Consider the following 14,099-nt stretch of genomic DNA (forward strand, 5'->3'; position numbering starts at 1 on the left):
TGTTGCACTTCTAGGGTCAAACATTGTGCTCTGACCAATTGCGTTTTCAGGCAAAAGGGTAATGGAACAACACGTTTTCCGACTGCCTTTGGAAATAATGTCCGAGACAGATTAACTTGCATGACCAATGGTGCATGAGGTGTTTGGAACATAAACTGGCTTGATGTTTAACCAGACTCAACACTTAGGTCTCCTTTGGAGGGAGGGGAATTCAGTTCACCATTAAAATAACACTATATTCCTATGTAATGGAGCAAACCACCTCCGTCATTTGAAGTGACATACCAAACATCGGTTCTTGAACACTAGCTATATCATCCTCTGATGCTGAAGAAAAGAGAATGATATGATACAAAGGCAGGCAAAGACAAATTGTGCTGAATCAGCCACCAAGGGTGCATCAACCCAGTGCCGGTACCTTTTATTCTTTTTATTTTTTATTTTTTTTAATTGTCCAGCCATTTGTATCAAGCGCCTGATCAGTGTTTTGCATGTGCATGAAGCACCACCACTGTAACATCCTCATCTAGAGAACAGGACCCATCTACACCAGATATCGTCAGCTCCCGTTGGTTATGATAACTGAGGTGGCCTTGTGTCCCTGCATCTGCTCGGCCTGCATCCTCACATGGGACGCCACATCATACTGGACTCCCCCACAGGCCATGCCCGAGTAACTCCGCAGGTTCTCTGGGTCGTACAGGTGCTCCAGGGAGTATCCGCTCAAAGCATAGGCAGCTTGCCTGTTCAGTGGCTGCCTCTCCTGGGCTGGATAGAGCAGCGGGCTCCCCTGCGGCTGTGGAGGATGGGGGGACAGATCCGTCTGCATGTAGTCTTTGGTGAGGGAGAGGGCCGCCCTGGGGATCCCATCAGAGCTGGGGCTGCTAAGACGAGACAGAGACGCCGGACTGGTCGTGTTTTCGTCATTGTCGTGCGGACCGAGCAATTTGACACTGTCCTGGTGATGGAGGCGTTCAGAGGTGAGGTCGATGCTGGGAGCTCCCGGGCCGCGGCACACCACGCTGGTCATAGTGAGCTGGGAGTGGTGCGGTAGTGAGGAGGTGAAGCACGGGCTGTGAGCTTTGGCGAGACCTGAGACGTCCAGCGGAGCCTTGTGTTGCTGCAGACGGCTCTCTTCCTCTTTGATCATCTGCTGCGTGGCTCGGATCAGCGTCTCCATCTTGCTGGGCTCTCGAGGGGTTGCCCGGAAGTGGTCACCATGGTAACGCTCACCAGAATCACTGGTGGACCCGCCTCCATCAGGTGAACTCACTACACTGTCTTCGTCCCAGTGGCCCCGTCCTGCAAGGAGAGTTCAATGGCCACGTTTCAAAACAATGCAATTAATGAATTACATTGTGCTAATAAGTCATTTGATTCTGAATTTACAAAGTGTGTGAAAACTACTTACAACATGCTCTGCATCTCATGCTTCTTTTCATATGTTTTAAGTGCCGATCATTAACACCATAAGTTGCCTGTGTGATGCATACGTTTTGGTTTGAAAGGGTATAAAACCATGGTCTGTTAGACTGAATGTCTTGGGGGGTTGTTTCCCTGTTTGAGGATGTGAAATGTGAAACAATTTGGCTTTCAATTGCAGGCAATTTTTTAACAGATGGTAGCAATCGGCACACTGGCAAGGGACGGCGTAAACAACTTAGCATGTCCCATAATAACATTTGGAAAACAGCTACCACAAGAAGTTAGGCCAGTGCTATTTTCAGAGACAGATGGTTCTGGTCGCAACCCTAACATCTCACCGTGAATGGCTCCTTGGTAGGATGTGATTTCGTAGCCCTCGCTGCTCTCCACGGACGATTTTGGCAGCGAGAGCACAGAGCGCGTGGCGTCCCACCACATCTCTCTTCCCGACTGGGGGGTTCCAAGGAAGTAGCGACCGCTCTGGCAACGCACGCGGTCACAGGTGGCGGTGTGAGGATGTGTTTGGGCATGGGCGAGGTCGTCTTCTGATAGACCCAGGCTGTAACACAGGGAGCCTGAGTCTGGATACAGTCTGTAGGCACAAGATGCCTCCGCAGCCTCACCGGGATCCAGCAGCTGAGGAGATGCAGAGTCGGTCAGCGGGCTCCCTCCCCACTGGCTGTCTTGGTCTGACTCTGAACGCTCTGGATTGAAAGCTGAAAACTGCTGACAGAAACAAGAAAATCCAGTTGATGAGAGTTTGTGAACTTCTTTCTATCAATTTTGCCTGCACCACGTCTCCTTTCTGGATTTAGCTGCGTGAAACAGGCTGTTTTTTACCTGCGGGTAGGGTGACACTCTGGCTTTGGCCTTCGTCTGGGTCAGACGTGACTTGGTGCTCTTCCTGTCTTCAACGTGACTGTCAGCGTAGGGGAAGGCTGGCTTGGTGGGGCTCATTTGGTCCAAAGACAGCTGCATTCCCTTATACTCAGTATCCCTTTTGACACAAACAAAATATATGTTCGGGATAAAACTAAAACTTTGAACCCATATTTATCCAGGTTGTGACTTTTTAGCCATGCTAGCGGCTCTAGGAATGGCAATGTCGGTCAGTCCACCACTTTGGTCAAGACTGGAATATCTCACCGACTATTGGATGGATTGCCATGAAATTTGGTACAATCAAATTCATGAGCTACTCAGGATACATATGAATAACTTTGGTGATAGCCTGACTTTTCATTTGGCGCCTCTAGCAGCTCAAAAGTTGAATTTAAACAAAACTTTGATTTATGATATCCTGCACAACTGATGACATTCCATTCAGCCAATACTGTACTGGTGTTTAGTGCTGATTACAAAGGTTTGCATGCTAACTCGCTAAACTAAGATTGTGACACTGCTTCAAATTACACCATAAGTAGCATTGTCAGCACTATGTGCAATTCCACATAGCTGCTAATGTATGCACTGTGGATGGTTCATCATCTCAGTGTTGATGGCTGAGTGCCTTGCTCAAAGACACTTTGAATGTTGCTGATGGAGGGCATCGTGTTCCTTGTTCCCCTTTCCCTCCAGGTTTTCCTAATCAACTCCGAGCTTCTCAAACCTTTAGACGAACATTTTCCACAAATAATCTGTGGACCTTCTTTCTTCCTTCTACAGTCTCGTGACATAATCAGTAATTAGTCTGCAGCAGACGTCATGGTCAATATTGAACATAGATAACTTCGCTGTGCAGACTTATTTTACAAACACACTTTTTATACCATGTGACGACTATGAGAAGTGAAAACATTTCAGATGAATTCAAGAGAAAGTCCTCCCACCGCTGAGATAAATAACAGACACCACGAAGAAAGTTAATCATTCTTTTCTGCCGTGCAACCATTGCCAGAACCCAGCTAGAAAACAATGCGAGTGCGTGAGCGCACACAGACACATGCATGTGGACGTACATTATCTCTGCACTCGACCTCCTTTGCAAGCATCTTATCAGTAAAACAAAACATTTGTGTAATGCAGGTGGCTGTTTTACTTGTATATGTGCATTCACCTTGCGCACCATCTTTGACATTTTAACCCACTGTCCTGTGGCTGAACTCAAGTGTCGCTGTCGAGGGACTGAAAAGGCTCCTGTGTCAAGTGTTCAGCAAACGTGAGCCTATTCTTAACTTATCACATCAACAGTATGTAATAGCAGATGCCTGGCATTTTAAACCCTGTGGCCCATGCCTGACCCTGCACAGCCAGCCTCTTTAGTATGACTCGAAATATGACCCATTCTTTATGTACAGCACCTTGGGGGAAAGGCTGTGTTTGGATAGCCAGTACACAGTGTGAGTGCTATTTGCTCTTGCAGGTATAGTTGCGGTGGCATGGTTCTGCATCCTATCTGTGCCCTGGATGACTTATGTCTGAGCCAATAATGTCGGGCCTTTGTGCAAACTCAGCTGTGTTAGCCGAATTCCACCTCAGGGTCAATGTCAGAGCACCTTGTGTCTGAAATACGCCACCAGCCAACCTCCAAACATGATTTATGAATGGATTCTTGTTGGGGTAAAATGCTGTCAGGGCAAGGTGATTGAATTGCTGTTTGTTTTTAAATGTAGGTGTTTTTTTTGTGTGCTCCTGCTGCACGTGAGCTTTTGGATACTTCTGTGGTCGAGCTAATTATGCAATTGGAAATTCACTGTCATTTTAATGCAGTTCCTTTGTTTTCTCCTTGCTGCATTGCATTGGAAACAAAATCAATGGGTAGACTGCAGCTATATGCATGCAAGCACATACAGAGAAACGCACACACACCTTGTTACACACACACACACGCGCACAACGACACAAACACACACAGATGCACGCCCCACCCCCCTCCCCACACACACACAGAAAGCACATGTGGATCAGCCAAACTTAACAAGGAAAATCCAACAAGCGCTACAGCTATGAGATGGCTATTGATTCCTAGTTCACCGTTGGATCGATTTTGCTTTCCTTCGACTGCCGATCGATGGTGACAGTAGAGTTTTTTTGATGGGGTTGAACCCTGATGTTTGTCTTACTGTCTCAAAGGGCCTTAGTGTGCTTTGTGCTCTCATAACAACTGCCTGAGCCCTGCAGCCACACTATTTGGTGGGTTTTTACAGAGAGGCTACAGAGGGGCAAAGAGAAGGATTTCTCAAAGAGACACAGCCAAGCTGCATGGATCATAAGAGTGTATGATATGATTTTACTTAATCTAGTAAAATAACCAATGCTCCTCCCTCTGCAAACACCATTAGAAATGCAGCTGCTTTTAGCCCAGCATAGCCCTTTATACCATGTGTTACGTTAACGTAGCTGTGATTTAAGAGATTTCGGTTCAAAACGGGATAAATTCAACAACCCTATCTGAAATGCTTGATTCACACTTACATATGAAAGATTCCAAACCAATTGGTATGTATGTATGGTACCTTTTTCTATGCACAAACGTCTCAGTGATTCACTCAGCTGATCAGCTTAGCGGAAGGAGAACGACAAGTGGGGAGTCTGATCTTAAACTATAAATGTTTAAGTATTATGAATATATTCTAAAATCAAGTTTTCAACTTCTTGCCTCTCTGATTTTTAGAAGGGAATATTAAGTGAGACTTACGTGAGTACATAGTTGACGCTGACGATACAGTGAGGTCTTGAGGACCGGCTGTTGTGGACGATTGTGGCGTAACTCTGGACCCATACCCAGCCACCGTGCTTGGCCAGGAAACGATAATACTTAGTGGTGACTTGTCCTTTTACTAGCACTGAAGGAGATGAAAGAATCATACAGAAGACATGATTAACGTATTTAACAGTGTGTGATTTCCTGCATGTGGCGGCTGCAGCAGGTTGTCTGAGCAGTTGCTGTGATAAAAGAAGGTCGGCCAGCCTGTTGCAGGTTTGAAACTCACAGAGGTGGTGTGCACAGCGGAGGTGGAAGATGTCGCAGCCGTGGACATGATGGTAAAGGGTTTTCTCGATCAGGTCCTGGGGCTCATAACCTGTCAGCTCTGCCACCCTGGAGAGAAATGAACCAGTTGTTTTTAGAATATGCAGAATGATCAGGGATACCTCAGTTTCTCTGTTTTGTTTATGTTTTACAGGCAACATTTCGGGTAGTTTCTTGGAGAACTAATTTAACCCTTCTAATGCTGATCAGTAAGCACACATGCTCAAGAAAGAACTTTGGATTAGAAAGAAAACACCTCAAGAGAAACAATTAATGTCATGGACAGCAAACTGGTTGCGTACCTGGAGTCCAGGAAGATGAGCTTCATGTCCAAACTGGCCCTGAACATAAACATGTTGCTGTGCAGTTTGATCTCAGTCACAGCGCTGGGCGGCAGGGAGTGACCCACAGCCACCAAACCCACGTTCTGGTAGCAGCTCTCAAAAGGCGACATGTCCAAACTGTACTGACGGATCTTCAGGTAGCCACTGCAGTGGATCACCTGGTGGAAGATTACAGATAAAGAAATCCTGAAATGTTCCTTTATAAAGAAGATGGGGTGGCATGATTCATAGATGCACATATATGCTACGGACCACAAATATACAATTATTATTGAAATACAATATTATAGAAATACAAAAGGATATTATAATGTCTGTGGTAAAAGTATTGTCTATGGAGAGCAAGGAAATTCATTTGAATATCGGTCTCCATTTGTTTCAATTAAATTAATTAATGAATTATTCTACCGCAATTAAGAATGTTGCTAATTTATGAATAGTAATTTAATACCACAAGCCATGGACAAAGCTTCATTCTCACTACCTTGTATCCACCACTGGTGAGGCCTGCGTTTCTTTTTGCCAGCACACATTTCATCCGCAAAAAGAAAGAGCGCTCCGCTTCATATTCTGAAGAAAGAAACACTGTTTCAACTAATTGATTTTAAAATGCAAGTCAACTAAAAAAACTCTCATAGGAGCTGTTAAAGAAAAAGAAAAACTGACGATAGACTGTTGCTATGCGTCTGCGCATTTAAAAACACAAACTCCAAGTCACGAGTGCATTCTATTCCCAATATGCAACGGCATTATTTATGTTACATAAAAAATAAATACAACATTAAGCTTTCTATTTTTACTGTATCAAAGTGCATCCTGCAAGAATACCAAAGTGTATTTCTAAGCTCATTTGCATATGTTATCCGTTGCATTTATAAGCGTCATGCTCGTTCTAGTACGATGTTAAGTAATTGCAAACAGACGACGTATAATTGGGAACCTGTAGGGAGGAAATGTATTTTACCTTGAACGAAATGTGAGTGATAAGGCTGATGTGGCGTCAGCACAGCTGTCATCTCGTCGTGGTCGGCAGGATGGACATATTCATAAATACTGTTCCCAGTCAACTCTACCTGTTGACAATAGCTCATGTAATTAACAGGTAAAGACTATGATGACTTAATGTCCAAAAGCAATTTCAACACGATGTTTTTATATTAAATTATGAGTTTAGCAGAAATGCAGTAAATAATTAAATCTGATCGTACAAACGGACCTGAGACAGTCCTAAATGGACCGACGCTGTCTCGGAAATATACATTATTTTCCCATCTGGAGCCACAACAAAGATGAATCCGTCCAACGTCTGTAAATAAACGACAGTTACCTCTCAACATTATTTCACACCACCATATTCCTGTCTTGCAGATAATTAATAGTTATTACGGTGATAATAATACAAATAAATAACAATCGGTAATAATACATATTAAATAATATACCTGCAGTAAATGAGCTCCCAGCTCTCGTCCAATATTGTCCAAAGATCTTGTCCGACTTGCATGACCCCAAGCTTCGCCCAAACCTGTAGACGGTGAAATAAGGAATGTTGTTTGGCTGCTGCGTGACATTATAAGGAAATGGAGAAGATGACGTGTTTTATATCGATAACGAAAAAAGCATTACGATATTTAATTATTATTATTGTTATTATCGTTGTAATTATGCTTCTGAAAAAGGCCGGACACACACACACACACACGCTCCAGCCAGAGGCATGCAAAAAGGCCTGTTTAGTGTTAAGGCGTTTCCAGTGTCCATTCCTGTCACCTGTTCAGGCGGCAGACATGAATATCGATAATCTGTTGGTGTTTACAATGTGCGCAATGTGATGTGTCTCTTATAACAACTGCAATGTAGACTTTCAATCTGGAGGGATGGCATAAATGAAATACTTGGACGATATTTAATTTCATTCTGATGCTCCAGGAAATATTATTGTATCATTATTATTATTATTATTATTATTATTATTATAAATAAACAATATCCAGATGTGTAATGCTATCCTATATTTAACCAGTTATGGCCTTCTTTCAGTGTATGCTGTATCGGCCTATATGTTCAGTGTAAGTCGAACAAAGCAAATATAGCCAGTGCTGCTCATTGAAATTCATTCTGTTTCATGAAATGAAAATATGTGTTCGCTTTCGGACATAGTTTAATCTCAATCCCACCAGATGAGAGGATGTAGAAAAACGACGATATATAATATTACAAATACGACAGATGTTATTTTTCCTTATACTATATATATTTCCTTATGATATATTTTATGTTACATGTAATGACATCAAAACATCATTATATCTGCAATGGCAGCGCGTGGGCTTCTGATTATATTTCATCATTTGTATAATTTGTATTATACATGAGAGGCTGTGTAAGGTTGTTTGTGTCTCTCCAGCTTCACATGCGGCTTTAGGTCATTAGAAGCAGTGCCGGACCGTTTTTTTAAATAATTGGTACGTCTCGTTCTCAGTCACGCCGCAAAAGAAGCCTGTAGAGACCTGTATAAAAGATGGTGGCATGATCGTCTTCTTTAGGCACACTGAATTAAACTCGATCATGATCCATTTGTAAAGACTCCCTGCAAATCAGTGAAAACTGACTGTAATGTTCCTATAATATTTCTTTATGGCTTAAAGTGGTTAGTGTGAGCGCGGCTATATTAACAGTATCCGTTTGAATTTAATTTCATTTTATTTTTTAATCTTCCATAAGATCACTACAGTAGTGTTGATATTTCAGATATTATTGATAATTGTAATATTGTATTTGCGGACTGAAACATATTTATATTGTGGGACTATTATGACGGAATATTGTGTATTCTTTGAAAATGTATTTTATTTTATATTATGATATATAATAACGGGATTTTATCCCTCGAAGACCCTTAACATTTTCTGTTTGTTAATGTGGTTTCGCTCACCCTGAGGGAAAACAATTCTCATCTTCAGGTAACTTGTTGTGAGTCGTATTATGGAGGCTTTGTCCAGCTGAGAGGTGATGGCCGACGGTAAAGGCAACATTTTGGCCAGTTCGTAAAATTCACTGTTCTCCTTTTCCCGTCTAGTCCTTGCGGCCGTTTTGGATTTCTCCTTCATTTCGGCGCCTTTTCACTGTATCCTTCCTTGTGTGAGACGGTGGTCATTCAAATCAGCAGTTTCACTGATTCCTCTCCGCTTTGACTCCTTTTCATTGCAGATTTTTATCAACTTAAAAAAAAAGCTGGAGTTTTAATGTCGAATCCCAAAAGAAGAGTGAGAATATCCCTGTTAGATAGGCCTACTCCCGATGGCAGTCAGTGACACTTCAACTGGTTGTAGTCAAACCTCCACGGTACTGCGGTATCGCATCCATGATCTGCAAAACACAGAAAGAAAGAAAACACATTGTTGTGACACGTTGATCTGCAGGTGACCACGTTTACACCGACCTTGATGCCACTGTCTCTTCTGTTATTTTTAATAAAATCTGGTGCAGGCCTGCAGATCAGATGGAGCTGACCGGGGAAAACAACACCACTGATACATTTACACATCAATCTTCCATCAAAACAAATGTCGAATTTCTTGAAGAGGGTATAACCTGGGCATGCTCGGCTTTTAATAGAAGCATTACTACGAAAAGCAGCAACAACATTAAAAACTGTACATTAAGAGACAACACGGTGTACAATAGCGCAATTGAATTTCACAAAGAGATGTAAACAACTTTTGACTTTTAAAACAAGCTCACCCTGCTTGAGGGCACACTTCAAACATGACCATCTCATGCCATTTTAACCACCAAGCCAGCCTTTACTTTTTTATCTTAAGACCAGTACAACGTCTGTCAATGCGGTGAAATAAATCTGCATTTTCTGTTGCTTCAGAATGACGAAACAACGCATCATACGGAGCACCACTGCAGTAGTGCAAAAAAACAACTGTGACACAATCTAACCGCGCTATACCCAGTTTTCCCCCTTGTTTTAAGAAAATAAAACGTTTTAACATCTAGTAGGCTATATATATATATATAGATTTGTTGAGACGTATATATTTGCAGTATTCCTACCCGCGCTGAGATACACTGTATTTTCCTACACGTGAATCGATCCTGTGGCCTTGCAGGCAGCCAGCTGGGAATTTCACCTGTCCTGAACCGAGTTCACCAGTCGTCCCAGTTAAGTTTGGTCTCAGTTCCTCCTGGATTTCCACCTGGAAAGGCGAACGGGCCGTGCGCTGCATACACCTCTCCGAATTATAAGGACGCGCAACGAGTGGCATTCGTGCCCAACAAGCCTCCTCTCCTCAACTATCTCAACGTCCCTCTCCGGAGCTGCTTTGGACCCGCCCACCGTGCGCCGATCTCGGTTTGATTGGACAGAAGTGCTGAAAGTCATTTTGTGATTGGACTCTTGTCGTGGGCGTCTGCTTGGTACTGCAAGGTATGCGCGGCGCTTGGCCGTGCCTGGAATCAGCTTAGATGCTGTGTTTTTGTCATTAACTTGGAAATCACGCGGATGTAGGTGCAATAAATAGATACATCTGCATAAAATGCACTTCAAGGAAATGTTTTGCATTCAATAAAAGACTGCAGCTGGTGATTATTTTAAGGAAAATATCCAGAATAAAACAAAGATATTTTTTATTCCAGAGAAAAAGAAAACTGTCATTTATTGCCACAGATAAATCAGGCAACATCAACAATTTTGTTCAGTTTCCTCACATTTCATATCACGAGTTTTCTGTTCACATGATTTAACATGACACCTAAATGGTAAATAATCCGAGTGTCATCATTTGTAATCAATGCGAAACTATTTTTCTTTATTTGCATGGCTAAACTGCATTTCCTCAACAGGTCCAGGGGATGTTATAAAAACACAAACACAACAGGGGATAAATGATTGAAAGAATGTCACTGCTACGGAAAAAAAGGGTTGAAGTCTACTCGTGCCGCTGCTGTTGTCTAACGAATGGGCCTTAAATCCTCAATCCTTTCTCTGGTTCAATAATATAAGGTCTCTTTAATTTTACAAAAATGTTTACAACCGACATGACCTTTCATCTGTTTTAGTTGCAACACTAAATATTTCACTTGCTTTCTGAGGGATTTCCTCCCTCAGGATTCAAAACCTTTTTGGTTCAGAATGTCTCTTCATTGAATGGGTTTATTATTGGTTGTTCCCAAACACCAAGGCGCTATTTAAGCATGCAGAGGTTCTAATTATTCGTAAACTTTAAATTTGAAATAGAAATCTTGAGGTTGCATGATTTTTTTGCGCATGGAGACAACTGGACTTGATGATATTTTAAATGTTCCCTTTCATCAAACCCAACCCGTTGGGCTATTTAGAAGCTGGGATTTTCATATTTTTAAAAAGCCAAATGCAAAACAGTTTAGGCCTACACCCGGCTGAGAGAGCAGTGCGCCGCGTCCAGGGCTCATGCAATAGTTTGGTGTCCGTCAAACACGTTTATCTCAGGATTAATTTCCATGGTGGGAATCAGATGAGAGTGCCTCGGTGCATGTAGTTTTTTAATTAGGTACCGAGCGCTCAGATGGAGGGGGGAGGGTAGGGGGGTTAGAGCAGCGGGCGCGGTGACGGGGGCGCGGACGCATGGCGGTGAGCTCATTACGCACATAATTAGCCCATAAATTGATGCTGCATCCAGCCATAATTGGAGACACTCCTACTGTCTCCTTCCTTTTGTGTATGCTTGTGTGTGTGAGAGAGAGAATTACTGCATCCTTCACATCTGATGTTTCTAAAGAGGTATACCTATCAAGTCTTTGAAGTTATCATAAGCTGGCTTCTACTTGACATCTCTCTCTGTGATGAATCCCTCACCACTAGATCTCATTTCCTTATGTTTTACCCAGCCATCCACAGGTCAGAGGTCACCAGGTTTTTTTGCCTTCATAGATCCTTCTCCGTGCGTTGGTGCTCTAAAGGTTTTTTTGAATGGGTATGCAAACAAAACATTCTTACAATTAAAACAGTCATTGTTAAGGGAGATTCAGCACCTACAGATCAAGCTTAAGGCAGCTTGCTATCATCAGTGCCCCCTCTGTAGTGAGTGACAGCCTGCCAGGGAAGTTCTCTGAGGTACAGCTATGAGCTCCGATCGGCTGCGAGAAGATTTACCCTGCACGGACATCCTGTTAATGCCCCATCACAGGCCGCCACAACAGGGGTGCTCCCTTTGCTGTCCTTCCAACCCCTCCTTACCTCCCTCCCTCGCCACGAGTCTCACCCGTCTTTCCATTTTTATTGCGTTTTACAAATCACACTTCTCAGTGGGAAGCTGGGCCTGAAATTCTCCCCATAGTTATGGGAGGGGGCAGGTTAGTGAAGGTTATTTAGGAAAAGGATAGAGGAAAAGGTGGAAAGGAGGTGAGAGGGTGAAGGTCGGCACTAATTGATGAACATGGTGTGGTGCATCATTTCCTCTGAACTCACAGGATGAGCTTCTGTTTCATGATCAGGGCCAGTGATTGTGCCCTTGAGCAAGGCACTTAAAATAACTTTAAAAAGCATATTTTCTCCATTACCTTTGGTGAGCTAAAATAAAGCAGCAGAAACCAGAAGACATCACACAACACTAAATGAGACATGACACTGGAGACCTAGATCGTTTTTGACGGGTTTGCTGTGGTTCTGAGATACCCGTCTCTCAGACGTAGAGTTTTAAAGAAGGATCGTTATCAAAGGATAAATCGATGCAGCAAGCGGAACCAGAGATTTGTCTTTTTACTTCCACACATTTATTCTTAAAACCTGGTGCCTACATTACCCACAATGCAACTAAATGTTGGTGTGTTATGCTGGAAGTGGTAAATTGAGCCTTTAAGATGTGGAAGATCAGATCTATCTAACTCCACACCTCCAAATTATTCTCATTTTCAAACTCGTAGTCTTCAGCCGTTGTTGACCCAAGTGACATCACTTGAAGCAATTCAACAGACTTCTTAGAAACTCCCACGAAAGGCTTTGTACACATACTGCATGAAGAAGCCCCCCCTAAGACTTGTACGCAGACTTTGATGTTTAAAATTGATGTTCTCTATTTTAGCTTTCAAAACTAAACACCAACCCATCTTTCCAGACATTTTTTACATTCATTCTGGATGCTAGCCTATACCAAGACCTTCATCGGAAGTGCTTTGTGAGCATTGATTTGAAAGCTTACATTGGAAAATGGGCCACCACAAAGTATTGCATTTATGAACCAAATCAAACCTGGAAGACCATCAATAAGTTGACATGGAAATCGTGAAAATAGCAATGTGAATTTGGTCATTTATTATGCTTCACCCTTCCCCAAAGTTTCATGAAAATCTGTTTAGTTTTTCCATAATCCTGCTAACAAACAGACAAACATACCAACAAACAATACTGAAAACATAACCTCCTTGGCGGATGTAATGAAAATGGTTTTGTAGGTTTTGAAATTGACATCGTTGAGCTGACCACAAGTGATCGTACTGCCCCATGTCGTCCACGTACAGTAGTTTAATTTGTCGGGCTGGCCACGCTGCCTTGGAGATCCACCTTTGGATTAATAATAACCTCTTCTCCACTTCCTCTCATATGTCCCTTTCTTATACACTCCCCATAACTTCATAGTGATGGACTAATAAACCGCCAGTACAGATTCAAATAACTTGATGTTAGATCATATACACTGGGAATAAGACCAGTAGAGATATATAGTGTCTATATGTGGAGGTGAAGAGACATACAAAACTGTAAGGAAAATTCAGGAGATGTTGTGGAAATGGCAACAAGATGTTAAAAAGAGGAAAGAGAGATGAAAAACAGAACGAGTGGAAAAGCAATGAGACTGAGGCATCATGTTGGGTTGCACTCTGTGCTCCGAGATTGAAACGGTCGGGCATATGTAAACAGGCTGCATGTTTGACCAAGATTTGCCAGTTGTGTTTTCTGTAAGCTATTACTGACTCTTTGTGTTGTGTTTCCCCCTAAAAGACTGAAATATTATTTAGTACTCCCCGCCTTCTTTAGCTGTTAGTTTTGAACCAGCCACTTTATTTGTACAGTGATGGTTGGACATTTTATATTGTGTTCTTTTTCTCCCATTATCAGTGACTCTTTCCCATCAATTCTCGCACTCTGTGTCTCTTTCTGTCAGGCCCTTCACTGAGCCCATCTGTTGTGTGCGAGTGTTAATTAACCACGCTGCCATTTCCTCTGTGCGCTGCGATTGAAGGTGCTTGGAGTACACGAGTCAGCCCCGCAAGTTCATCAAAATGCTAATTCAGCCCAAATTAAAGTTGTGATTAACATTACACAGTTTCCTGTGCAGACAAATTGATCCTTCCATGAGCTCTCTCTCTCTCTC

The 14,099-nt window shown here is 42.6% G+C and overlaps 1 protein-coding gene across 1 annotated transcript; it reads right to left on the minus strand.

Annotated features, from left to right (window-relative positions):
- Nucleotides 1–559: 559 nt before the first annotated feature.
- Nucleotides 560–8,849, minus strand: LOC306793765 (single-minded homolog 1-like; the record flags this gene model as incomplete). The annotated part of the gene is made up of 11 exons (XM_079291529.1): nucleotides 560–1,302; nucleotides 1,764–2,151; nucleotides 2,266–2,422; nucleotides 5,063–5,210; nucleotides 5,358–5,464; nucleotides 5,698–5,897; nucleotides 6,224–6,309; nucleotides 6,704–6,812; nucleotides 6,956–7,045; nucleotides 7,182–7,264; nucleotides 8,675–8,849. 11 exons carry the CDS (start codon nucleotides 8,847–8,849, stop codon nucleotides 560–562), a joined length of 2,286 nt encoding a protein of 761 aa, XP_079147655.1.
- Between the last annotated feature and the right edge of the window lie 5,250 nt (nucleotides 8,850–14,099).

This window comes from Melanostigma gelatinosum, assembly GCF_949748355.1.
Source record: "Melanostigma gelatinosum genome assembly, chromosome: 19".
Classification (NCBI taxonomy): Eukaryota; Metazoa; Chordata; class Actinopteri; order Perciformes; family Zoarcidae; genus Melanostigma; species Melanostigma gelatinosum.